Raw genomic sequence first — 26,438 nt, 5'->3', positions numbered from 1 at the left:
TATATTTTAATGGTTTGTTCACTGGTTTTATAAATACATTCTGCCACAAACAGCCCCTTTGAGTATGTTCAGAATCTTGACCTGGCCCAAAATAAACATGAGTTTTACACAGAAACTCTGATACAAACTGCCACACGTTGTGTTTTCAGCGAGCCAGTAGGACAAATTGTAGAGATGGCTTTTAAAATCCTGAACTGTCCCTTTAGGATTAAGTGCACAAGTCGTCTCCAAATGTAAAACTGATTTTTTGTATTTTTTTTTTTTTTAAATACACAAAAACAAATTTCACTTGTGTTGGTTTTCGGTCCTGCCGGTTGTGGAAGATGAAACGAAAACAAGCTGTAATGACTTCTCTCTCTCTGCTTTCTCTGCTTGAGCACTGCTGTGAGAGTAAATGTGTCCATAAATGTGATCAAAAATGTTCGGCGGAGTGAAGTGAGGCCGGTATCTGGAGCAGAGGGCACATTGGTGCTTCTTCTCTCTAATGAGCACTACTCCAGCTCTTTTCCTGTTGTCTGTCCGTCTATCCATAGTACTGCACTGCACCCGCAATCTGTGTGTCCAGCCAACCATACACCTCTGCTTCACCCCCACCCCAGCCTGCCAGGGCAGTGCCTCTGGGGTTGCTGACAGAGTTACTGCAGATCCAGGCCTCAGAGGTTGGGTAGGGGCGGAGGGGCTTGAAAATATTCCCACTGATCGCCATTAAAGCGATCAGTGGGATCGCACAATTACTGCTGTTGCCCCTCGGCTGTTTGCGGGAACAGGCAGAAAGTGTTGCGGGAGTGTGTAAGAGGGCTCTTAACAGGAAAATAAAGGAGGTTGAAAAGTAATTAACCGCTGAATCAGAGTTTGATTATACGAGAGCTGCAATGCAGTGGAGGGAGAAATTCAAAACGCCAAAAGGAGAAGGGTAAGCATGAAGAGATGAAGAGCGATAACGGCGATGTATATCTGACTGATGGAAACGTCAGGGCTTAAGATAGGAATGTATGATTTTCTTATCGGCTTAGCCTTCAGAAGGTGTGTGTGAGAGAGGGGTGTGCACATGTACGCTTGCCCTTTTTGTACAATAAGCATGATTATGCAGTAACTTTCCAAAAAAGAAAAAGGTCATGGCCTTTGTGGCTTTTGTGCTATGGTGGATTAAAAAAAAAAAACAAGTCTAAAATTTGCCTTAGCCAGTTGTCCCAATCACAGTTGGTGTCACATAATGTTGTATTTTCTGTCTGATTTCACCAAGCAAGCTGTGTTATTTGTTGTTTGTTTTTTTTTTCTTCCTTTTTGGTAGAAACAAACTCGCTCCAAGCCCCGGCATTCCAACTCCAAACCTGTTGAGAGCAACTACTTCGGCATGCCGCTGGCTGCGGTGGTCACTCTTGAGCGACCGATCCCTGTCTTCATTGAGAAATGCATCCGCTTCATAGAGACCACAGGTAAGAATCTGCTCAACTTGTCTTTGACGCATCACAGTCAGACCTTTTCTTTCAGTGTCTCTTGTTACGCATCTGCACAAAAGTTTGTAATTACCCCTTCGCATTTTGTTACGTCAGCACCCTCGATCTTTGTAGTGTTTTATTTGAATCGCATGTGATGGTCCGACGCAGAACTCGGCACCGTTGTGATGTGTTCAGAATAGGATGAATTGTCTTGAAATTTGTTTTTTGTTTTTTTTTGCAAATTATCTAATAATGGATAAAATAATGCAATTACTGCTACGTGCTAAGTGAATTTTACATTTATTTTTTGCAAATCAGCTCAGATTCAGTCGGACGTCACGTAGTCCTGCCACGCATCCTCACTTGTATTTAGGTCTTGGCTTTGACTGGACATCCTTTTAGCAGCTAACGGTGGGGATGGTGTGTTCAGGGTGATATGCAGTGTTAGTTTTCCGCCTCACAGCACGTTGAACTGTGGTCCCATCTCACCTTTCGGGTGATAGTTTAAACGGTTCTCTGAGAGACGTTCAAAGCTTGGGATATTGTTTATCCGCCGGTGTGTGCCGTTTGCTCACTTCTCTAAAATCTCTGAGGTCGTTGCAGAGCCAATGGGTTTATTCACAGATTATTACACACACGTAGTAGGCTCTTCTTTTCAACTTTCTGAAATGGACTTTATCTAAAAATATCAGCGGAAGCTGGACCAAACATAAATGCATGCCACTTATGTTGGCATAAGTGGCAACATATGCCAACATAAGTGGAATATGTTATGTTGGCGTAACATATGCCACTTATGTTATGTTGGCATATGCTGCTTTTAAAAAGATTGAACAAGTATAATTGACCCTCAACTTGATCATTATGCTGCTTTGTGTCACATAAATGAACGGGGTGTGCATAATTTTGCATGACACAGATTGCAAATATTTTCTTTTCATTTTCCGCTGCTTTTTTTTCCCCCCCTCATCGCCTCTGTCGTGGAGCCGAACAGAAAAGAACCCGGTGGGACGGACCGTTGTCTTACTTTATTTTCCTTGAATGCAATTACGTTGCCCTTCAAAGCACATAAAGCACCCTCAAGCCACATTCCCCCATCACAGCGATTTTTAAGCCAACCAAATGGATTCAACAAATAACGTTAGACCTGAAAGACCCATATGCTCAGGTTAATGTTGTGTTTCAGTGTTTAGGTTACAGGTCATTAGTCTGGTGTCAGCAACAATCTATACATCCAGTTTTTTTCTCTCTCTCCTCTCTTGGAGCACAGATGTGCACAGACAGCCTCTTGCAGCTTTTCCACCCCGCTGCCCAGATGCCAGGCTCTCTGCCAGGCGGCTCCGATGCCACACTGCCCCGGCTGTGCCAGCTTACTCTGCCACCAGCTGTTAACCTAAACCAGAGGGTGAGCTGTGATGCTGATCTCTCGGTCCTTCTCTGGATCACGATTTCACATGCTCCGTCCTCCCGCCCTCCCCCTCCCATTAGTTGCAATTAATTTCCCTCCATCTGCACACCCTAAGCGATGTGCCTGATAAATTTACTTTATTACCTTTAGTTGCGTTTAATTTTGCTGTCTGAGTGAAAATGATGCTCTTATTGCTGACGGACATTCCAGTGCTTTCCAGTTTAATCTCTGGCCTGATTAAAAGCCTGTGCGTTTGTGGATTACCGTCTTACAAAACAGCCACCTCCTTCCTGCATGCTGGAGCGTATAGGGGCATAGCCCCGGATAACAAGGCATCATCTTTGATTTTGCCTCTCCCTGCTCAGATGTTAACTGAAGCAGTCACAGCAGTTACTGCAGGATAAAGGAGAAAAACTAGTTGAATAGGTATTTACATGCTCTGCTGTACGCTCACGGAGCTGCGTTTGCAGCTCACTCTCAGGTATTCGCTGCCTTTTATCTTCACCTTTTTACCTTTAGTATTCCTCCTAATCCTCTCCTCTTTCAGCTCCCAGGTGTGTCTATTTTTTTTTCCTCTCCTTACTGAATACTTACACCTGTCATATTTGGTTTCTTTCATTCCTTCTCAAAATGCTCTTTTTATTTCTTCCTCTGCTCCTTTGTTCACCCTTCGACTCCAGCTATTCTCTTTATCTGCTTACTTCCTCTTCAGTGCTTCTTCTCCCTTCTTTCACCAACGTGCTGAGTCTGCATGTGTCAGGATGTGTTTTTTTTGTGTGTGTTTTTTTCCCTCTCAGGGACCTTCCAGGTAATGTTCTGCCCCACAGCTCCCTCTGTCCGTTTAACAAGATCAGGAACGGGACGGATGTTTGTGCTTTGCTGTTTCCGAGTTTGTTTAGCTCGTTCAGGTTTATTTATCTAGAAGGAGGGAAGGAGTTGCACCAGTTTTTACTAACCATTAAGGTTTACAGTTAAATAAAACGGATCAGGTGTCATTAAGGTCAGACGTGACTGAGTAAAAAGGAGTGCATTATCAAAACCTTGTTTGAAATCACTACATTTATAGCCATAGCATAAACACACTCATTGTTTCCCCTCAAATAAATGACAGATTTGAATGCCACTGAATTAGCTTATGCAACGAAAGAGGAGTCACCAAAGCAGTCATACTGATTCGAATCTCACAACTGTGTTCAGTTATTGTGGGAGGAAAGGGAGTTTATAGTTTGTCACCTATGAAACAGAAACCCATAGTCAGTTTTTGAAATTATTTTTGCGATTTTATTGTAAACAGTCATTCAGGAGGGTTAAGATTTACCCACCATCAAACCTCAGCACTTTTTGTTCATTAATTGAAGACATTCCATGGTTCGGACACCTGAAACCAAATGTTTAACACAAAACCTTTTTACCTTACTGCCTGACATTGGAAGACTAAACACTTCCTACTTTAGATCAGCTTTGATTATCATTCTTATTTACTAAATGCCAGAATAATTAGGGTTTTTTTTTACACTTTCTTCAAATTTGTTTGTTAAATATGCTATGATTATCATGCATTTAAACAACATGATAAAACCCACATAGTGATCTAATAGATTTGTAAGTTTATTTTAGGTTAGTGCACAATATCTAAGTTAATTGGATGTATTCTTTTTCAGTAAATGCAGAATTATTTATAAGAAACTTTGAAAATATCTTTACTTTTATTCGTCATGCAGTCTGTGAAGTACACGACATGCATTATTTTCACATTTCAGAGTTTTACTTAAGTCATCTGAGTTTTTTCTTTTGTAATTGGATGTATTTTAACACCATAAACATGCCTTTTCCTTGTGTGATACTATAGAAATGTACATCCATCCATTTTCTAACACCCTTGTCCCTAATGGGATCGGGAGGGTTGCTGGTTTCTATCTCCAGCTAACGTTCCGGGCGAGAGGCTGGGGTCACCCTGGACAGGTCGCCAGTCTGTCGCAATTATAGAAATGTGTGGGGGAGAAAAGAAAACTCATTATTTCCAAATCAGCAACATGTTTCTGACTACATATGCTGTTTGGCTGAGTTGTAGTTTCTTGATGGCTTTATCAGAACATCCTTCCGCCGTCTTCAAATATTTTTAGCTACGTTCAACACTAATTTATTGTTTGTTTGTTTTTTACTGATGCAGAAAGCCAGAACTCCTGATACAAGTTGCTAATTTAGTTCCAGGAATTGTTTGGGAAATTTAGATTTCACACAGGAATAGTAAACTCGCAGGATATCGAGCCGCCCCTGACATAATAGATCAGAGTCTCTCAGAAATGTTACCAACGCCACGAGGAAACTATGCCACAAAGAATTCATCCAAAATCTAGATTTGCCAGTGAGAGCATGAGCCAAGTCTGGCGAGAAAATGAAAACGTGAGGTGCTTCAAAACTTCTGGGAATGTCTCTGACTTTGTACAGTGAACCATCATTTCTAGTTCCTATGGGACCTCAGTCTATTTTCTGCCTGACTACTTATCCTCCAGACTCCTGGCACATTGATTTCCTAATGAAAATTACAAAATACTTTAACCTGAAAACAGGACTTTGGACTACGTGCCAGCAGTCTGGTCTCTTTTTGTCCTTAGCTCATATGAAGCTCTTCCGATTTTGGTTTTATAATCAGAGGAAGGCTGAAGTTATCCCTTGGAAGATTTTTTTCTTCCACTCAGCTTTCCATTAATATTCATGCATTCTATGTGGAACCGGCTTATTTTAGTAATGACCTTTTGTAGCTTACCTTCCTTGACCAAATCTTACACTTACTATTATTCAACTGACGTAAATGTTGAGTTTTGAAGAAGGGATGTGATTAAACAAGTAGGCATTACTTCCCAACCCTTTCTGGATATCAAAAATAAATCGATATCCAGATCAGGTTGTATTGTTGCATATCTTGCTTTATTGCTTTGGTTTATTTCTTTTTTTTTTCTTTTGGCCAGTCATAGTTAAGATTTCCATGTAAAAGAAATTCTTAATCTCATTGGGATTTTTCTGGTGAAATAAAGGTTAATAATAAAACATTATTTGTACCCCGAATACTTTATGTATGTGGTTTATCGTATGAAATAAATTAAAGTAAAAAAATTTTTAAAAGTTGAATTTTGGATTGTGTGGGCCATGAATATGGCCATAGCAGAACATTTTTGTATTAAGCATTACCAGAAATAAACACTTGAAATATATCTCTCTGAATGGAATGAGTTTATATTACATAAGCTATTTTTGTTTACATTTAATCAATTGTTGGATTATATTCTAACTAGAGTTGAAACGATTGAAGAGATTAATCGCAATGCGTCGATTATTGAAATAATTATCAACTAATTTAGAATTGATTAGCTATTAGCAGACTCAAAAATGCCATTTTCTGAAAGAGCAACACCCTCAGAGCAGGAATTAAGAAACTCCATCCATCCATCCATCCATCCATTTTCTGTTCACCCTTGTCCCTAAAGGGGTCGGGAGGGTTGCTGGTGCCTATCTCCAGCTACGTTCCAGGCGAGAGGCGGGGTTCACCCTGGACAGGTCGCCAGTCTGTCGCAGGGCAACACAGAGACATACAGGACAAACAACCATGCACACACACACTCACACCTAGGGAGAATTTAGAGAAACCAATTAACCTGACAGTCATGTTTTTGGACTGTGGGAGGAAGCCGGAGTACCCGGAGAGAACCCACGTATGCACAGGGAGAACATGCAAACTCCATGCAGAAAGACCCTGGCCGGGAATCGAACCCAGGACCTTCTTGCTGCAAGGCAACAGTGCTACCAACTGCGCCACTGTGCAGCCCGAATTAAGAAACTGTTATATGTATTTCACATTGTTTTCACATTTTAGGCAATAAAAGGTTTATTCTTTTAGTTATGAAAGGAATTACATTATTTTTTTCATATTTTAATATACATCTAATATTATATTTAAGTGGTTACATGAAAAGTCTGCAGAATGTGCCAATTTTTTTGTCAGATTAATCGGCAGAATTATTGAAGTAATTGTTAGTTGCAGCCATATTTCCAAATGATTTGGAGATCTCTAATTGATGTTCACGTCCATAATTTAGGGTTTGGTTGGTTTTAATAGTGACTCTTTGAAACGCAATGACTTCATTTTTTGTCCTTTTTTTTGTTGTCTCATCTGTCTCCCTTATTTTGTTCCTCATAGCTACTTTCCTTTTGTCCTTGAGAATAATTGGAGTTGATGTGGTATTTTGTTTTTTTTCTGAGGCATTCGGAGTTTGCAGAAAAGCAGTCGTATAAAATCAATCCATTGTGACTGCTGTTATCTCCTCTCAGCTCAAGCTTTTCTCGCGGCGCGGTAGTCTCCGGGTGCTCTGCTCATCTCGGGCACCCCAGGTGATGAATGTGCTGCGGCGGGCACAGGCATATCTGCTGGTGGTGGGGACCACCATAGCGACGAAAAGGGCAGCACCCAGCGACTGCCTGTCTCCATGGTGAACTATGAAATCGGCCTCCGGGGCTGGTGGACCCTCCTCCCTACGCTCCTCCCCGAGGAAACGAGGCCGGGACTGATGAGGGATCAGCTGGTGTCGTGTCAGTCTGCGGCACAAGCGGAAATGCAGCCGCTAACCATGAAGACTTTTTATTGCTGTTTGTCAAAGTCTGCAGGTCCTCGGGCGTCTTTCTGTTCACTTGAGCGCTAGTAGACGCTCTGACAGTCACCACAGAGCATGGTGTCGTCAGGCTTTTGTTGTGTTTACTTTACGTTAAGTTGGGGGAATGAACTTTGAAGCTCTAGAAACGAGACTCTGTACAGACAATCAAAGTTTAAAAAAAATGACAGACCACAACTCCTAACCCATTTTTTATTCTCCAGCTGTTTCCACTGTTGTAATCTTCTTTTTCCTCGTCATTCCTACTTTGATCCTATCTTCCACTCTCCCACTGCGACACGACTCCTTCCCACTATCTGTCCTCCCATCCCTGTTTTCCCCACGTCTGGCTTGCAGGGCTTTTGTGGGGAATTGATTGGCAGAAGGCACAGATCGATGCTGTATGCCTTAACAGAGAGCCCTCTCATTTCCTCCCTGCCTCTCCCATTATTTCATCTTCTTTTTCTGACTCTGCCCTATATACCTCACTCCCTTTGGAATACCCCTCGTCTCTCCGAGTTGCCCCCAAAGTGTGAGTGAGGGAGTGTAATTCAAGACTCAGAACTGAAACCATATCTTTTTTTTTTTTTATGGCAATTTGGTGGAAAATATTGATGAGATAAAATGCGATGAGGTATCTGCATATCTGCTTTCTGTCCTGCTTTGACTTAGTTCCTTGTGTTTTTATCGATTTGGGGAGAAAATAATCATCAATTATTCAACATTTTTTTTAGTGACCCGTGGCTTCTTAGTCTGGCGAGTGAAAATTAAGATCACGAGTGCAAAACAGTTTAAATCTGATCTGTTTTGTCTGGAAATCACATTGGATTCTTGATACTTTTTCACCGTAGCTGCGGTCTGTCGGGCTGCAGGCTATTCTGGATATGAACTTGAATTTCTTAAATCACCAGAGCACGTGACAACAAATTGTAAATGATTACAACAACCTCAGTGTTCCACAAAACTGCCCAAGGAAAGAAAAAATATTGATAAAACTAGTTTAATAATAATAAGTTAACTCAGCTTTAAGACATTACATTTACAACATTGTATTCTCTATAAAGTTTATCAAGCAATAGCACAATCATTTAAATTATCTTACAAGGTTAGATTACTGGAATGGATAGCAACATTTACTCACATTTCTGTAATGCAGCAAAAAGGCTTTTTCTTTTATACTTTTTAAAGTAGATTTTATAATCAAATTAACTTGAACATATTTTTGAGACAATTGAAGTTGCCTTTCTTACCGAGTTAACAAAAAATGTGAACAATGCAAGGGGACAATCTCAGGGTGTGTGCATGGTTATTTGTCCTTTTCGTCTCTGTGTTGCCCCTAAATGGACTAACTCCCTACCCTGGTTGTTCTCTGCCTCCTGTAAAGATTTTAGTCTTTTAATCCTTGAGATGTGTTATTTAAATCAACTGTAATAGGCACACACATAAACCTGTATCAAAACATCTTATCTGTATTTTTTTTACATAAATTTGTTGACAACTCTTAAACTTTTTTGTTTAAAATCATGTTGCTAATTTTCTGAGTCTATGAAAGCAAAAGCTGTTTGTAATTGTAACTGTAAGGAGCAACATTGAGATTTAGTTTAATTGCTTTCTCAGTTCTCAGTACTCTTGCTTTTGTAATTATGAACTTGTGGTTTTTTACTTACTTAAAGATCAATTTATGGTTAATATCTAATTTATTGTCTACACCTCACCACTGTTGAAAAATTAACCTTCATTCAAAGTGCTAAAAATGTATTTTAAATCAGGTACTTTTATCCCACACTCTTGACTTTACTTTTTATTTTATCAGCACATCAATTTTGACCTGTTTCCACCTCAGGTAATTTGTTTTGAAGAAAGTCTAATCTTAGTCCTTCATTGCTAGGGAACACACTCAGTACTGCAAGAATGGCACTTCTCACTGAAAAAAAACTAAAGGCAATTCATTATATATATGAACAAAAGCAACAAAAGTAGCATCAAAAATGCCTATTAAAAAAGTTGATTTAGTTGCTTCTTAGCATGAATCAGTTCTCCTTCTGTTATGTTCAATAAACCGTTGCTGCAGATTTCCACCTACTTTTACCCATCGCCTCTCTGAACAGATATAGATATTTTGGTGCTTTTAAACTCCTGAAGTACATGGAAGTGTCACAAAACCATTTTTCCCCCTCATTTTGTAAATCAAGACATTTTATGTTGCTGTGGCACCAAAGCAGTCTAGATTTTTCACACTGCGCCTGAGCCTGTCGCAATAATCAATTAATTGCGTAATAAATGAAAATAATTTCCATTCTGATGATTAACATTTTTTTAAAGGGCAATTTTGTTTAGAGACTTCATAACTCATTTTATTTATGATTTCAGTTGTGTGCAGTGTTTATTTCCTGTTTATTATTTTTTCAGTTGTGCCGTTTAATTTTCGATATTTTAAATGTTTTCCAGTACCGTGTTGTGTACAAAATTAAAGTTTATTAGTCTTTGAGAGTATGAACTTGCATTATTAGGCCATTACCAATTTATTTCTTGAAAGTGGTCTCAAATCAACAATAATGTCATTTATCCCTATAACTTCTGGGACAATTTGTCCATCAGAATCTGTTATCATGACTTATCTACCTGCACCAGTGATTCCTGCAGTGGTTTGTCATAATCAATTGCTTTAGAACTGTGATAGGAAAAAAAGAGTCTCTACCTGTGTGCTGCACACCAGCCTTTGGAGGCAACCTGCCATAAAATATTTTTACAAATGAACCCTGAGCTGAAAGCATTTCTCTCCGTCTGTCGCCTCCAGGTCTGAGCACAGAGGGAATCTACAGGGTCAGCGGCAACAAGGCGGAGATCGAGGGCATGCAGCGGCAGTTCGAACAAGGTGGGCACTTCCCTCTTAGAGCCTACCGCACGCTTTAAAGTGCAAACAAAATGCGATAAAGATGCATGTGTGTCTCCCTCTGAAACAGGGGTATCCTGCATGTTTTAGTTCCCTCCCTGGTAGTAGTTTCTACCTCCTCAGCATGTCAATGTTCTGCTAACAAGCCATCATTTGATCCAGGTGTGTTGAACTGGGGGCGAGAACTAAAACATGCAGGAAACCGGGACTCGAGGACCGACTTTGGACACCCCTGCTCTGAAAGCACCCTGCTTCTCCCTTCATTGAGCAGGGTGTATTAATTGGCCTTCAGTTCCTCTCAGACTGCAGAGCTGCCCCTCATTAATCGTCTACCTGCTCCGGTGTGCATCATCGCACGAGTACAAGCGCTCTGAATGCGTGTCTGTCTGCTGAGGGCATTTAATTGCCTCCAGATTGGTTTGGTTAATGAAGCATGTTGCTGTCGTGATGGATAGCAGACCAAGATGGCCTATGGGTCTGTATCTGTGTGTGTGTGTGTGTGTGTGTGCGTGTGTGTGTGTGTCCACGCTTGGCTGGGGTTAAATTCAACTCAGGTAACCAGAGTTGAAAACCTGCACTGAATCATTCGAAGTCTTTCGCCCAATGGAGCGAGTCAATTAAAGTTGAAACCTTCAGCGCAGGTGGTGCAGAGCTGCACTGAAGTCGGCCCTTCATCGGCTCCCTGAAGGTGTTTCAAACTTTTTGCAGGTGGAAGTAGTTGCAGAAGAAACTAAGTTTGAAAATGTAGCTCTTTTTCAAACGCATGCTGACTTGCGTTGTTAAAAACGGATCATTGAATTACTCCTACTCCTCTGGTTTTGCTCTGTTACTTTTCTCTTTACTTTAATATTCCCAAAAATGTATTTAAACTAAGCTCCCGTCTTTTAATCATTTTTTAATTAAAAAATCATCTTCAAGTCAGGTTTATCTTAGAAATAATTTAAATTCAAGTTAACTACACCTGGATGTAACTGCGTTGCTCATTACATAAATTTGGTAACAATTGTAGTTGACTTGTAGCAAACCATGAGCCGTTCCATGCAAATGCTCAGTGTTTCCCAACCCTGGTCCTCCAGACTCACTGCCCTGCATGTTTTAGGTATTTCCTTGCTTCAGTCCAGCTGATTTCAATTGATGACTGATTAACAGGCGTTTGTTGAACTGCAATCAGTTGAATCAGGCACATTAAAGCAGGGAAACCTCTAAAACATGTAGGACAGTGGAAGTCATACAACAAACGGTTATTATTTATTTTCTTAGGTCTTTTTTTAATTTAAATACGCAACTTTTGAATTCAACTTTTGATTTTCAAATTTAGCTTTCCCTAACCCACAAAGGCTCAAAACTATGCATACACGGCTGCAGTCTCAATTTTTTGTAGATCTAAAATTCTCTGTCTGAGTTAGTTGAACTTTGTGGCAGAAACGTCGTCCCAATAAATCCTTAAAAAAAAAAAAAAACACAACGTACTGAGACGTTCCCTCGCAGAATGAGTTTCTACACTTTTGCCCAGAACTCTAACTTTCTTTCTGTGCCGTTTGTCTTCCACAGACCACAACCTGGACCTGGAGAAAGACTTGAGCATCAACACAGTTGCAGGAGCCATGAAGGCCTTTTTCTCAGAGCTCCCTGAGCCTCTGGTGCCCTACAGCATGCAGACGGAGCTGGTCGAGGCCTTCAGTAAGTCCCCGAAGCTTGGAGACGGGGAGGGTGGCTGTGTGGAGAACCGGATTCAGCACTTGTGTTGGACTTTAGTCTGAAATCCGTTTCCCTTTATTGTAACATTTCTCCAGCCTAACAAGCAAAAAAAAAACAAAAAAAACCCTGCAATCCAAATCCATCCAAGAGGAGAATTAGATTTACCACTCGCTTGTGAAAGCGGAGGAGAGAAGGAGGAGAAGGGGAGAATATTTAAAGCTTTTGAGAAGGACGGCGCAGTGGCGATGGAGGGATCTGAATGAAGTCATTAGAAAACGGTCGTGTGGTAGATAAACGAGGCAGCATTTTTGCTTTGTGTCCCTGTAATCTGTCAGAGTGGAGATTTAAAGCGCAGCTTAGCCTTGCGTAGCGCCAGAGAGATTTACCCGCGGGCCACACGGCTGCTGTCAGTCACAGAGCTCGACGCGCGCGCATGTGTTTCCCATCGAGACCCTTCAGCCGTGACAGACCTGATAAACCTCCTGCCGACATAGAGCAGGTGAGGAGGAGGAACCAAAGCCTTCATTCTGCAGCAGAAACATCACAAACAAGGTCTCACAAAGCCCAGGACCAGAGTTTATTTGAAACGACGCCACAAAGGGGCGGATAGAAGGCGTCCAGGACCTGGTGTGCGAGCGGAGAGGAGTGGGTTTAGTTGGATCTCGTCACAGTGACATTACTTTGAATAAACTGAAGGAAGTTGCGTTTTAATCTCTGGTGATGGATCTGCAGCAGGAGGGGAACCGTTGCTCTGTAAATTGATCCCGCTTTAAATCTGTTTTTGATCTGAGCTGACCTCATTGTGGGAATACAAACTCCGATTCTCTGCCTGTAAATCACGCCGCCGATGCCAGAGAGGAACATCTGCTCACTCTGCCTCGCTCGCTCTCGATCACACGCAGCATGGGACTGTGTGAGCTGGTGACGTCGTTTTCTCTGACTCATTCCCGCTTGTCGTCAGGCCCAGCACACCCTGTGTGTGGGCGTGTGTGTGAGAGGGAGAGAGCTTGTGTGTGATTTGCTGTAATCTGCAGAAGACTGTACTGGGTGGATTTAGGCCGTTTCTGCTCTGGAACATGTGTGGTCTTTTGTCTTGACTCTTTTTTTTTCTTTTTCTTCCATTTGTAGTTTGAGGTCTTTTTCAATCGTTAGTACAGGGACGCATTTTTTCCTCCATTAACGTTTTTATGTTATTTTTCACATTATAACTGTAAACTTCCATTTCATCTGTATTTTTCAGTGATGGACGAAATGTTCTTATCATCTGTACTCAGTCCCTTTATGATAGCCCTTAAAGCTGAAATATGCAACTTTTACAAACTGTATGTTATATTTTTGCTAAAACTATAACAATGTAATATGAGACGGATAATCTGTGAAAAGACCAAGTTCTTTCCAATGCTCCTATTCACATCTACAGAAATGCATTTCTCCCAGTGAGAAACAGCCAATCAGATCCAGCAGGAGGGTCTTTGCGCTGTCAGTCCCGCTTGTGTACACGCTTCTAAATGGGCTAGAGGTGGAGAAACAATTTACCGTTCCAGAAAAACTGTTTATTCACCATCATCGGTGGCCATGCTAAGTATCGTGAGCATTCCTGGTAGACTGTATTGGGAACTAGCTATAGCTTAGCAGAGAGAAAAGGGGAGGGTGTGAGAGGCGCGTACACAGGTGTAATTGACAGCGCTAAGGCCCTAATCCTGGCTCTGATTGGTTGTTTCAGAAGGCAACTGGGAGAAGGCAGCCCAACTCTTTCAGATTATCTGTCTCATCCCATACTGCCACGAAATAGTGGCAGTTTGAACAATTCTGTAAAAAACATTTTTTTTAATTTTTAAAAAAAGTTTCATACTGCAACTTTTAAAGGATAAAATGTGCAGATACTATTAATGCTGAAGCCCATTGCTTGTGAATGTCTTGTTCTCCCTGTTCATCTCTCTAAATCCCCAGACATCTTCTCCTCAAATTCCTCTAATCTTTTCTCTCGGCCGCTCGCGCTCCTTCCTCTGTAACCTCTCGTCTCCCTGTGCCGATTATTCAGAAATCAACGACAGGGAGCAGCGCTTTCAGACGATGAAGGATGTCCTGCGACGTTTTCCCCGGGAGAATTATGAGGTCTTCAAATATGTCATCAGCCATTTGAACAAGTGAGTGATGGGCAGGGGCAGAGATGGCCCCTGGCAGCTGTGCTGACTCCACAGCTGGTCACCCAGTCAGGTGACCTGCAGGTGATGTCACTGGAACAGCCGCACTGATTGTATTAGACAGCTGTTGTTTTTTTGTTTGTTTTATTCACTCAGGCTGTGTGTTCTGCACATCAGCACTGTTTCAGCGTATTCATTTAATTATAGGTATTCCTAAAATTCAACGCAAATTTCACAGAGATGCGATGCAGTCTTTATCGTAAGGAGTGTTTTTATTCCTTTGGCAATATTCAGATGTATGAAGACCTGAAACTACAACAAGCTGTTAGCAACTAGCATTTTTGTTAGAACTATTTGACCTACAAACAATATAATCTACACAACTGTCAGTTAAGGACCAAGTTATGACACTATCATGATGTTATTGCTGCGTAATTTGAGTAATTATGGGTGTAGCCGCTCTCCAAACCAAAGGCTCTCTGTATTGAGGTCAACTTCAGCTCTATCTGTACAAACATTACTTCTCATAGCCAATAAAATATTATTTTTCATAATATTGTGACAAAGATAGGCCCCTGATCTATATTTTTCAACTTTTTCTCTTTCAAACCAGCTCATGTTGCACTATAAACATCGGCTGGTATGCAATACGGCATCTTCTATTATTATATTAATGGCTCGAAAATGTAAGAATCTTTCATTTTTTTCCAATTATTACTGTCATTTTGATGTCACAGTTTATTGCAATGGAAACTGATGTGATATCAATCATTTATAAATATTTAAATATTAATGAAGAAATCTCTTTTTTCTAAACTGGTTTCTATTAAAGCTCCAGTGAGCCAGCAGGCCACCCTTAAATTGTCTTTTTTCATAAAACAGATGAGGGAGAAATAGAAAATCTAAAGAAAAATGTGCAATAAACACCAGATTTAGAAGCAATTCTATAATCAATGCACTTATTGTGCTAAATATTTTTTTTGTGTCTTTATAATCTAATATTGGGAACCTAATAACCTGATGTTAGCTTTGTAACGCATCAGGTTAACTGCACAGGTAGGCTCCTAGCATATACCGTTTAATTTAATTTAACAGACTTCGGCTCTGGACATTGGCATTGTTTTTTAATCGAACTGCAATTTTGTAGCTGTAAACAAACCATCTCCGACTTATACCATCTTGAATTACGTCATTTTTTTTGTTGTAATTGAGTATTGTTATTCATTATGAAGCTGAATTGTCAAAGAATCGTTTCTTGCTTTGTCTAAATGCAAAAACATGCTGCAGTTCCATATCGTCTTTATTCTTAGGAAAATCTTCATACATTTCAGGCCGATTTGGTCACACTTCATTCTGTCTTCATTTTTTTAAATTTAATGATGTATGTCCATTTCCCAGGGTGAGTCAGAACAGCAAGTCTAACCTGATGACGAGTGAGAACCTGTCCATCTGCTTCTGGCCCACGCTGATGAGACCTGACTTCACCACCATGGACGCTCTAACCGCCACCCGTACCTACCAGACAATCATCGAGAGCTTCATCCACCAGTGCGCGTTCTTCTTCTACAATCAGCCCCTCTCGAACGGCCTGACCGGCTCCCCCACCTCCACGCTGTCCGGGGGGAGCGGGACCTCGGCCTACTCCTGCATGGCCGGAGGCTACTCCTCCTCGTCGGCTCCGTCCCCCGCTGCCTACGTCTTCCCCGCCACCCCTCCTGTCATTCCTCACTACGGCCCTCCCCTCCACCAGCACCACCATCAACACAGATCCCCTTCCCATTCCCCACCGCCCAATCCCCAGTCCACGATCCCGGCCCTGCTGCCGCCCTCTCTGCACCCCCTTCACTCCCCGGCTGAGCAACACACGCTGTGAACCAAGGCATCAAGGGGACGGGAAAAGGAAGAAAATCAAGAGAGATAGCAGATGAAGACGGACAAAGCGTGAAGAATTCAAAGTAAAACTGGTCAAAGTTTGAAGGATTTGGAGATGTAATCTAAGATGGAAGTCGAAGTTGGGAGAGTATGAGTGAGATGCAGTATGTACAGGGAGGAACAGACACATTTGGGGGGAAAAGGTCGGAGGCGTTTTCAGCCTCTGCTGGTTTCAGAAGACGAAACAAATGAAGAGCCTCTGAACTGACTGAATGAACTTTACTCTCTCTTTGACACTTTATCCCCTTTGTCTCTCTGTCTCACTTCACTAGTTCCATCCTCACTGCCTTTTAGCGAATCTACACCAGATTGTAGATTCTAGTGTGGTGAAGAGTGAGGAAAAGCTGTCCAAGCGACTCTGGCGGGGCTCGCTCCACAAACTCATGCACCCAAACGACAGTAAAATCCTCAATCCGGGAGCAGACGCGCTGCAACACACGAGCCCACCTGCTGTAACAAACCACCCCCAGAGGCTGCGGCTGCCACAAGCTGGAGGACTGAACATGTGTTGGTTTATTCCACCGTTTTGCAGAGGACTTGCACAAGGAAACACGTGCTAAAGCTCACCCGGCAGAATGTTCAGACCAAAGAGGCTGAGAAATTCCTATCTGTCAGCCACTCACACACACACACACACCTTGAAAGAGAGGTAAAATCGGGTTTAATCATAAAAGTATGCCAGGCAGAGTTTAAAAAAAAGAAAAGAAAAAAGTCCCAACCAACTGGATCTGCTGGTGAGGATTATAGGTGCTGTAGCGACCTTTGAATTCTCTGAAAAAAGCTCCTCCCTGTTTCCTGGACTTCTTTATAAGATCTAAAGTTCTCAGTGTGAAATTTTCTGATTGGTCCAAATCCCTGTTGAAGTACCTGCAGCTTTGCCTTTTTATTCAGTTTCTTAACCTGAATTTCCCTCTGCTCGACACTTAGCGGAAATAATTCCAGAGTTAGACCATTACCTGTCATGTTTCTTTTCACGCTGTGGTGGTTTTTACAACCAAGCCTCTGTTGCTGCAATTTTTCATAGCGAGGACCTTAATCAAAAGAAAGAAGAAAAAAAAAAAGAGAGAGAGAAAAAAAAAAAGCACTTTCCTGAGGCACAGTTTCAATCCAGGGGCTGCCATGAAGTGACTGTTTTTGTTGTTTGTCCACTTTATCTCTGGGAACACAACACTGACATCTAGAGGAGGACTTGGGTATCACTGCCACATGAGCATGGGCGTAGCACCTTCCTTTTGCTGTGGTTTCTGTAGCATCTGGTGCAGTTGTCAAAATCCTGTGAAATCAGCTTCAATTACGTGGAATTAGATGTTCTAGTGTAGACTTAAACATAGACGATTTTAACTCAAATGCAAGTAAATAAAGATTATATGAAATCCGAATGTGTAGCCACAAAAATTCAGTTGCGTTTCAGTTTTCTCCTTTGCTACGAGCTCAAACCTTGACAAAGGAGCCCTGTTCTCTTTCAGACATCGTGTTTTAGTATAAAGCAGACACAAAGCGAGATAAAATCAGAGCTTGAAGGTATTTTATGCTTGAAAATAATTGTTAGCCACTTCTCCAGGCCTCAGCAGTGGACACAGCTTAAGGCTCTCTGGAATTAAATATCTTATCTGGTGCTCTTGGTGGGCAAGAAATGAATTATAACCACTCCACCAGGAGCTCAATCTCTCTGTGCGCCTCTGAATCCCCTATCAGAAACAGACAGCAGAGAGAGAACAGACAGTTCATTCATCTGAGCGCACGACCCAAGCGGAGCATTGCTGGATTCCTCAGGCCGAGCCCACCGTTACTGTAGAAACCGGCCGATGCAGCTGGAGGAGAATCGCTGAGATCCGATTGAAGAAGGTTTAGGGTGTCCCTGCAAGTGTGTGTTTTTTTGTTTTTTGTTTTGTTTTGGTTCCATGAGCCAGACAAAAAGACTACAACATATTTCTAACTCAACCAGTCAGTGAACAGTGAAGGAGATTTGATCAGCTTATTCGCTCACTTTGCGTGTGTGCGGGGCGTGTGACACGAGATCTGGCCGAACGTAACTGGAAGGAATGTGGTTCTGCTTTTGGTCACTTGCACCGCCGTGTAACCCTGTTAGCTCGTCCCGATTACACGCACTGATTCACAGAAGGCGACGACTGAACGGGGGAGCGGACATGGGAGGGGTGTGTGAATGGGATCATTATCTGGGAGACGGAGGGGTGGGGGGAAGAGGGAGCGACCACTGGTACTTGTGTGAGAACGCCGGCCGGTGGTGTTCCCTTTGTACATCAACCTGTTAATACTGAACTGACTGTGAGGGCAGCCAAAGACTGTGGAAGGGAGTAAAAGGGGATGGGAAGGGCGGAAGCAAAGTGACAATTTAATGAAGAGTTGCAAACTTTGGTTCAGTGATGAAATTTATTGTGGCTGCATTATTATTATTATTATTATTGTTATTATTATTATTTTGTTTATATTGCAACAATTGTGACATATGTCTAAGTTAAATCCAGAAACAAGCAACACTATATTCAAATTGTTCTCGTTAGGGTATGGGGGTGGGGGATCTAACACTTTGCCCTTTAGTCAGGGGGTTCATAGAAACACTTTCTTTTTCTTTTCATGTTTAATTTTAAGATTTTAAGATAAAAAAAAAAAAGAAATTATTTTTTGCCTTTTTTTTTTTTTTTTTTGCAATTTCTTTGTGAGCAACAGAGACCAGCCCAGTATAATGCATGATTTCTTCCCAAGAGAAAGGAAGAGGGCTTCAACACTCTCTATTTAAGTGGTGGTGGTGGTGATGATGATGATATAAAATAACAATAAAAAAGAAATAAATGGGAGCTGAGGGAAGTTGATGGTGAGAGTGATTTTAAAAAATATATATAAGTGAAATACTGTAAAGTGAAAAGATGACGTCACACAAAAAAAACTGTCTTTATTTGCTGAGTATGGTAATTTGTCTCAGTGGGAATGGTGTATACAGCAAGGCCTTATGTGACCTGTATCATAGTTAATAAATCAAATCTTGTTAAACTCGTCGTTTCTTGTCTGTTTTTAACAGCTGGCGTGTAAAGAAAAACAAAAAGTCTTTACTGAGAAAATGTAAGCAATCTAGAACAGGTCAAATTATTTTACATAACATTAATGAAAAATTATCATTTTGTTGAAAACCTTTCAATTTAAATGTGTTAAATCAGAATTCAACTCAATTTTCAAACCTGTTTGTCAAAGGTGAACTTAGAGCTGCAGATTATTGACAGTAGATGTTGAGATAATGTTCTTATGCTTTATATTACCGAAAAGTGGTGGGGAAACATGATATAACTTCTGATAAGAGGACAGCTTGAAATTTCTATTTAAATAACTGACTAAAAAGCTGAAAAGGGATTTTTTTTTTTTTTTCCAGCTAGAGTCTTTAAAGGATGGGAGCAGAAAGAAAATCTGTAGCCACCTGAAATATTTAAAGAACTACTGAAGCAAAAACTACTTCTTCCACCTGTTCATTTTATTTATTTACTTTATCTAATGTTCCCAGTGATTACCCAGAATGCACAGGCAGAACGTGGAACTTCAGGATTTAAACCCAGTAGCTTCTTGCTGGAAGGCAACGTTGCTAACCAGCACCACGCAGTCACATGGTAATTAATCATGTCAACGTCAAACAGGAATTTAGATACTAGAACAGATCATCATTATCTCACTTGTTTCAGCCTCAGTCCCCATGTTTACATCTGTCGGGGATTAGCAAAGTCATATCTGGCTGAAACAAGATATGACTTTACTGAACTGCTTCCAATGGGAAGACTTTCTCAGAGTCCCTCTGAAACCTAGATCTGCTTACAGCTAGTCTTGCAAATCTTGTACCGTCCATCTGCCAAAATACCTGCTTTGTTTTGTTTTGCGTACTTTTTAACAAACTTTGTTCTTCAGTGAAATTCTGTTTTGTAAATGTGCCAACATTTACATCCAGTAGAATAGTTCTTTCAGCAGGTTTACAATGCTGAAAAGTTGATGTTAGAAACCTAAAAAAAAATACTACTGTGCATTAAAAACAATGCACGTTACTGTCTTTGCTGTAGTTAGAAAGATATTGACTCTGATCTGTGCTGAAACACAAATTCTTGTAATCAGTTTAAAAAGCAATAAACAAAGCAGCCATAGCAAAAAGAACGCACCTTTTCTCAATTTTAGGCTTTTAACAAATAAATTCAGTCATTCATGAGGTTCTAACAACGAACAATGAAGCTGGATTAACAATCCATCCAGAAAGTTTTTTCATGTTGTCATAATTGGGAAATATGTAGAATTTTGGATGTGTTGCATATCCAACTTCTACAGTGAACCTGGATATACATAGATGTGACTAAAACAGGATTTCTCTAGAATACACAGAGCTTTTGCTTATTCCATCTTTTTTTCTTTTTAAAATTATTTTCACCGTAAATTCACAAACAATAATAAAAATAAATCCAGCCAGCCACAAGGGGGAGCTGTTGCCTCTCTCCAGCGGTCGTTGAGAAAGAGGCGGGTTGCACACCGGACAGGCCAAAAATCCATCACAATCCATACAGCAATGCATGCACACTTACCCGTCAGAGGCATAAAACATAAACAAAAAAGAATTAAAACAGTTGCAAAACGCACAATATTCTTTCGATATTTGCTGTAACATCTGATAAATGGCTGAATTTTACTCTAAAAGGGAAAACATTTTTAAAATGTCTTTGCATCTTGCATTAAAAACTGGCTCCCAATAATGAACGTTGAGAAAATCTCGATCAAATGGGCATTAACAACATTTTTAAAAAAAACAGTTTTATTTTATACGTGATGCTAATTGCGTTGTTCTTTGTTCATGTGTTGCACATTGATGAGGGACACTAAAGTTCCTCTGGGAGACCAGATGGGTTCACAGCAGCCCAAACCTGTAAGGACGGTCCTGGGGGAGATCCCCGAGCGGGGGCTCAGCCTATGCCATTTCAGGGTGATGTAAGGACTGTGATCCTAAGAGGGTAGCGTGAAGGCCTCGCTGCCATTTCATGGTGCCCTCAGCTGACCTTTTCATAGAGTCAAACCAAAGGAAATCCATGTCTATGACCTTTGTGGAGCATCTCTTCATGCTGGCACTGGAAGAGGGGGGGAAAAATTAGCTTCCGATTGGGGATGAAAAGGGCAGGCCTCTTTACACACAGGAACGCGACCCTTAAACTCTAACCTTTAGAGCGACGTGGTGGAGAGAGCACAGCCTGGGGGTTGATCGCAAATCAAACATGGGGAATTCAACGTTGTTTAGCAGGCCAGTCCGGTCATATTATGTCACAGTGCAACCACAAATTTTAATTGTGTTGGCATTTTATAAGCCTGAGTGGGGCATAAGTGATGAGAATGAAAATGTATGTTGTTCCTGCAACATAATTTGTAGGTAAACATAATTTCCTACAATTTTTTTTAGATACTACAATTTGAAAACAGTTGGCTAATTCAGCTATTTGATACGGGTCTGTTGGACCAGGGATGCATCTAAAAGTTGCAGAGCAAACAGGCCTTGACACCTGGATTTCAAAACCGCTGGTTTAGATAGAACAATGTTCATTTTTTTTAGAAAATAAAAAAAAGAACACTTTTTTTTTTAAGTGTTCTTTTTTGTTTTTGTTTTTTTCCTTCTCATTAACTTATTTTGTTATTGTTCTTGTACAGCACTTTGGTGCAGTTTTACACCTGTTTTTAAAGTGCCATATAAATAAATTTGAGTTTGACATTGACAAAACAAGGGACAACACTTGAAAATCGCCATGCACCGAAAGAGAAATAGTCAGTCTCTAACTGTGCAAAATTAGAGAAATATTCTTAAAAGGCCACCAACTGTAATTTAAGTGAAAAGTGGCTCCACAAAGTATTCAGTTTCAGATTTTTATTTGTTAAAAAGTAAAACTCTTCCTTTTTGTTCCGCATCGCTTGACATGCTACCTTGTGTTGGTCTCTCACCTACAATCCCAATAAAAGAGGATGAAGTTTGCGGTTGTAACGTCAGAAAATGCAAACAAGAAAGGTTCAAACTAAACGGAGCCACACTCGTTTAGCATTAAAGTTTTTCTTTCAAGAAAAGCCTCTCCATTCTCTGCTTTGTGTGTGTGTGTGTGTGTGTGTGTGTGTGTGCGTGCGTGTGTGTGTGTGTGTGTGTGTGTGTGTGTGTGTGTGTGTGTGTGTGTGTATGCACCGACGCGCCACTAGGGGGCGACCTTGTCTCGCGCTGGTCCCCCTGCAGCCCTGCTGGATTTTCAGAGCATGGACCTAATTGATCGGGTCAAGTCTTGGATGTCAGGCCGGGATGACACCTTAATCCGGCGCTCTCAGTGAGGGGAATACGAGAAAGCAGCTTCTGAAGACTTTCCCTCCCGATCCTGATCTCCTCTTCCCCTCTCAGTTTGAAGTCAGAGGAGGGAAGGGGGTTTGACTAAACTCCAGAGATAATGTGGGCGAGGAAGTACGGAAAGCTGCCGAATAAAGACAAAAGAACTTAATTGCGGGACGTGTCTGCTCAGTATTAAAAGTGTAATGTTTAGGTCTTAAAGTTCTGCGGAACAACAGAGGAGGAGGAGAAGGAGGAAGGGGAAGAAGGAAGGGAACATATATATAAGGAGGAGTGGAGAAAGAGAGAGAGAGAGAGAGAGAGAGAGACTGGTCTGATGATGAGTCGAGGCACGTATCTCCGCTCAACCGTGTCTCCTTTCTGCGCTCCAAGCTCGCAGCTGCGGCGGCGGGTATTGAATTCAGATGCGACCTGTCTCTCCGCTCCGCTCCGGCCGCTACAGGTGGAAATGCTCTTATCAATACAGACTGTCCGAGCCTGACTCCGGCCTGATCCGGCTCATTGATGATTTTAGGCGCTCCTGGCCTCCCCTCCCCTTCTCCGTCTCCTCCCAGAGGAGCCCTGATTGATTCATGTCTGGGTCACAGTGGTATTTTCATATTGATACCACGATTGATGAAGGCGCTTCAGGGCCGAGCCTTTATTGACCTGCAGGAAAGTGACACGTTTCAAGCTGTTTGTGGGATGTAGTTTGGAATAAATGCTCACAGAGATAGGGATACTAGAAGAACAGAACTGGGTTTGGATTTGTGTGCAAATAAATGTGTGAAAACCTTCATGAAGTGTCTCTAGATTCTTCTAGAGGCGCTGCTGTGCTTCTATCATAAATGATGCCCTGGGCGAAGAACCTATGTCTCCTTTTTATTTTTACAACTAAAGATTTTACAGAGCAACAACTACATGGTAAATGGACTGAATTTGTAGCTCATCTAGTCTGACTTCTCAAGGCGTTTACATTAGGTGTGATCAATCTGGTTCATTAACTAAATGATTGTATTGCCATACCGACTTCTTCATTAACCGAACCGCATTCACAACACAAAAATACACCGATACACAATTTGAGTGGAAGTGCCTTGCCCAAGGACACACCAACACCTAGTGGTAGAGTCAAATACTAAACCTACCAAAACCTAAGACAGCTACACTCCCGTGAAAACTCTTTAACAAACACTTGCGGTGTGATTTCAGGAATTAGTTTTGTTGGGTACACAACTAACAAACTAACATTAATGTAAGTGGTGAGACATTACCAGTTTAAGACAAGTTTCTGATTGACTCCTAGAGACTATATAAATTGAACTAAACGGTCCTTTTCATTTCTCAAATCTCCCCTCCAATGGACTTGCACAATTGCAGGTGATGTGGATAAACACTACATGTGGAATATTTTTTAAAGGCTTGATGATGGTTGTATTTTTTTTTACCTCACCAGGCATTTTAAAAGATGTGTGAACACTTTCTGGGTAGCATATGAATTATTTGTTTTGATGCAAAGTTATTAAGTACAAAGATGCTCTTTTCGCTCTCCTGGATTGGCTGATGTCTGGTTTCTATATGTAACCCGCAATTAGTCAAGGACTTTTATTTTTGCGGGCCCACTTCCTGTGTGGCCCCAAACTCTGCTGGCTTCTTTAAAGCCCCGCCTCCAGCGCGCACTTTGAACGTCCTCACCTGTTTCCACTGTGATTGTGGCTTGCTGTTGGCGTCTTCCTCACAAATTCATCCAAATCGTTGAACCTACTGATTTTGATTACCTGTTGAGTTTGTTATCTGACAGCAGTATTGCTTTTACACGTGAAACTTCTGCTCCATTGCTCTTTGGAGCTTTGTTTCATTAGAATCATTGGCGCCGCTCACCTGGACCGTCACCGGGATTCTGTCGCAGCTGGTTGTGGGTAAGTGAGCCCCACTCTCTTTGAGAAGGTAACTTGTTTGCTGAATTTTGTGCGTGTTCTGACACGTTTACATCGATGCTGAGGCAGTGAAGTTTAAAATGAAATTGATCAAAACAGAATGCAGCTACACTTAAGTTTGATGCCGCGCAGTTTATTTATTTAATTTTTTCTCTCTCGCTCACTCTGCTTGAGTATTTGACAATTAATTTATTTAATTTTTCTTGATTGATATTTTGAAAGTGCACTTTAACTTTAAATTGATTAGCGTGAAATATGATACACTTTTTTTTTTTTTTACTTTATTTAAATTATGGTTAATTTAACCTGATTATTGAAATGTTTGTCTAATTAGGAATCTAATTATTACTTTTGCAATTAATATGCATAAACAAATGCCCAAATTTAATATTTATTTCCTTGCTATGTTTGTACATAATTGTTGTTTTTTTTATAGAACACTTAATGAGTTTTCTGACTTTTTAGGTCCAGCTTTTCCCCCCCTGTTGGACCAGATCCTCATCTGGATCTGAAGATGGCGAGCTAGAAAAAGGACTATGGACTTTATGATTTTGGAATCAATTTATTCTGAGTCAATTATTTTGTCTCATTGTGCTGCTGTAATTGTCTGTTTTTATTCAAATTACTTTATATATATATATATATATATATATATATATATATATATATATATATATGTACACACCAAAAGCACTGCCTCCTGCTTTTCATTGAGCCTCCTTAAAAGGATACTCTTCTGATGCTGCTTTTGTAGCCATAGTTGGCTGCCTAGCCCATAAGCTTTACATATACTGTAGGTTTGTAAGTGTTCAGTTTCTAATTTCTTTTTTTTTTTTTTTACTTTTTTGCCACATTTAACTGTGGCAGATCTCCAGACTAGTTTTACTTTAGAGAAGTGTAACTTGTGTAAATACAAAAAGCTGTTTTCAAATGTTTTCGTATATAATGGAAGAAATGTCTATTCAATTTCCTCCCAACCCCCTGCATCCCAGCACGAGGTTAAGAAATTGATCAAACCTTAACATTGCACATAGCCAAGCAAAAATGTGTCATCAAAATGTGACCTCCAAAACTGTGTACTGTAAAGTCTAACATAATTCAAACACCAACCAAGAAGGGTATTTCTGATAATAAATTGACAGGTATCCATCCAAACATAATAAAAGGAGTATCAATATTGAATAATTTTCCTGGTGTAATTTACATATTAATAACAAATTGCATGTTTGAAAATTATTCATACCCTTCTCAATAATCAATGGAAAAATCTTTATTGATATCACAGCCATCAAACTCCTCTTGTAGTTGCTGACCAGCTTTTTGCATGTTTCCTCTGGTAATTTTTGACTTTTTGAGGTGGGATTGATGGCTGCTATTCACTTGTTTAATTTTCTTAGGTTTATCCCTCTCATTTATAGGCAAATAAGTAGTTCACCTTGGAATTATTTAATAAAACATTAATAACAGCATTGCAAATACTTTTTCACAAATGGGTGTCCGTTATATGAACATTTCAACTCGAATATTAAAGGACCAAGACAGAAAGAAAGGTTAGCATCACATGGATTATATTTTGGGGATTAATAAGTTGTCACTAAGGGTTCTCCTAAATGAGATCCGAAAGGGAAACCTACATAGATCCACATCCAGCCGAAAAGCAATTTAAAAAATTGAAAAACTGGATTTTAGAAGAATAAAATTAAACTTTCAAGTGTTCAGAAAACTGCACAAACGATGTGGAATCAGAAAAATGAAGAAGCGAGAGAACAAGATTTAAAACATCTTGGTAACAACCCAACACATTTGAGTATTCTTCATGGGTTTATTTACAACATCAATACTTTGAACAGCTAAACGAAACTGATGTCTCTAAAACTACACAGACGTTTTGTTTTTCAGTTGTCTTCCGGTGTCTCTGCACTATTGTTTGACAAAACAGATCTGGCATCACAAACTTGATTATATTCTGATAAGCGATCTTATCTTTGGTAGTAGTCTGTTTCTCAGACCGAATAGCAA

General features: G+C 40.6%; 1 protein-coding gene across 1 annotated transcript in view; it reads left to right on the top strand.

Annotated features, from left to right (window-relative positions):
• arhgap35 (Rho GTPase activating protein 35) overlaps window positions 1-19,166 on the top strand; it is a 74,361-nt gene extending 55,195 nt beyond the window's left edge. Inside the window, exons 3-7 of the mRNA XM_023350883.1 lie at window positions 1,292-1,436; window positions 10,288-10,365; window positions 11,935-12,063; window positions 14,123-14,228; window positions 15,624-19,166. Coding sequence (XP_023206651.1) covers window positions 1,292-1,436; window positions 10,288-10,365; window positions 11,935-12,063; window positions 14,123-14,228; window positions 15,624-16,098 — 933 coding nt within the window. The 3' untranslated portion in view covers window positions 16,099-19,166. The remainder of the gene's footprint in view (window positions 1-1,291; window positions 1,437-10,287; window positions 10,366-11,934; window positions 12,064-14,122; window positions 14,229-15,623) is intronic.
• The last annotated feature ends 7,272 nt before the right edge of the window (window positions 19,167-26,438 follow it).

The sequence above is a fragment of the Xiphophorus maculatus genome, chromosome 18, assembly GCF_002775205.1.
Source record: "Xiphophorus maculatus strain JP 163 A chromosome 18, X_maculatus-5.0-male, whole genome shotgun sequence".
NCBI classification, from domain to species: Eukaryota; Metazoa; Chordata; class Actinopteri; order Cyprinodontiformes; family Poeciliidae; genus Xiphophorus; species Xiphophorus maculatus.
This window is presented reverse-complemented; position numbering and strand designations above follow the sequence as displayed.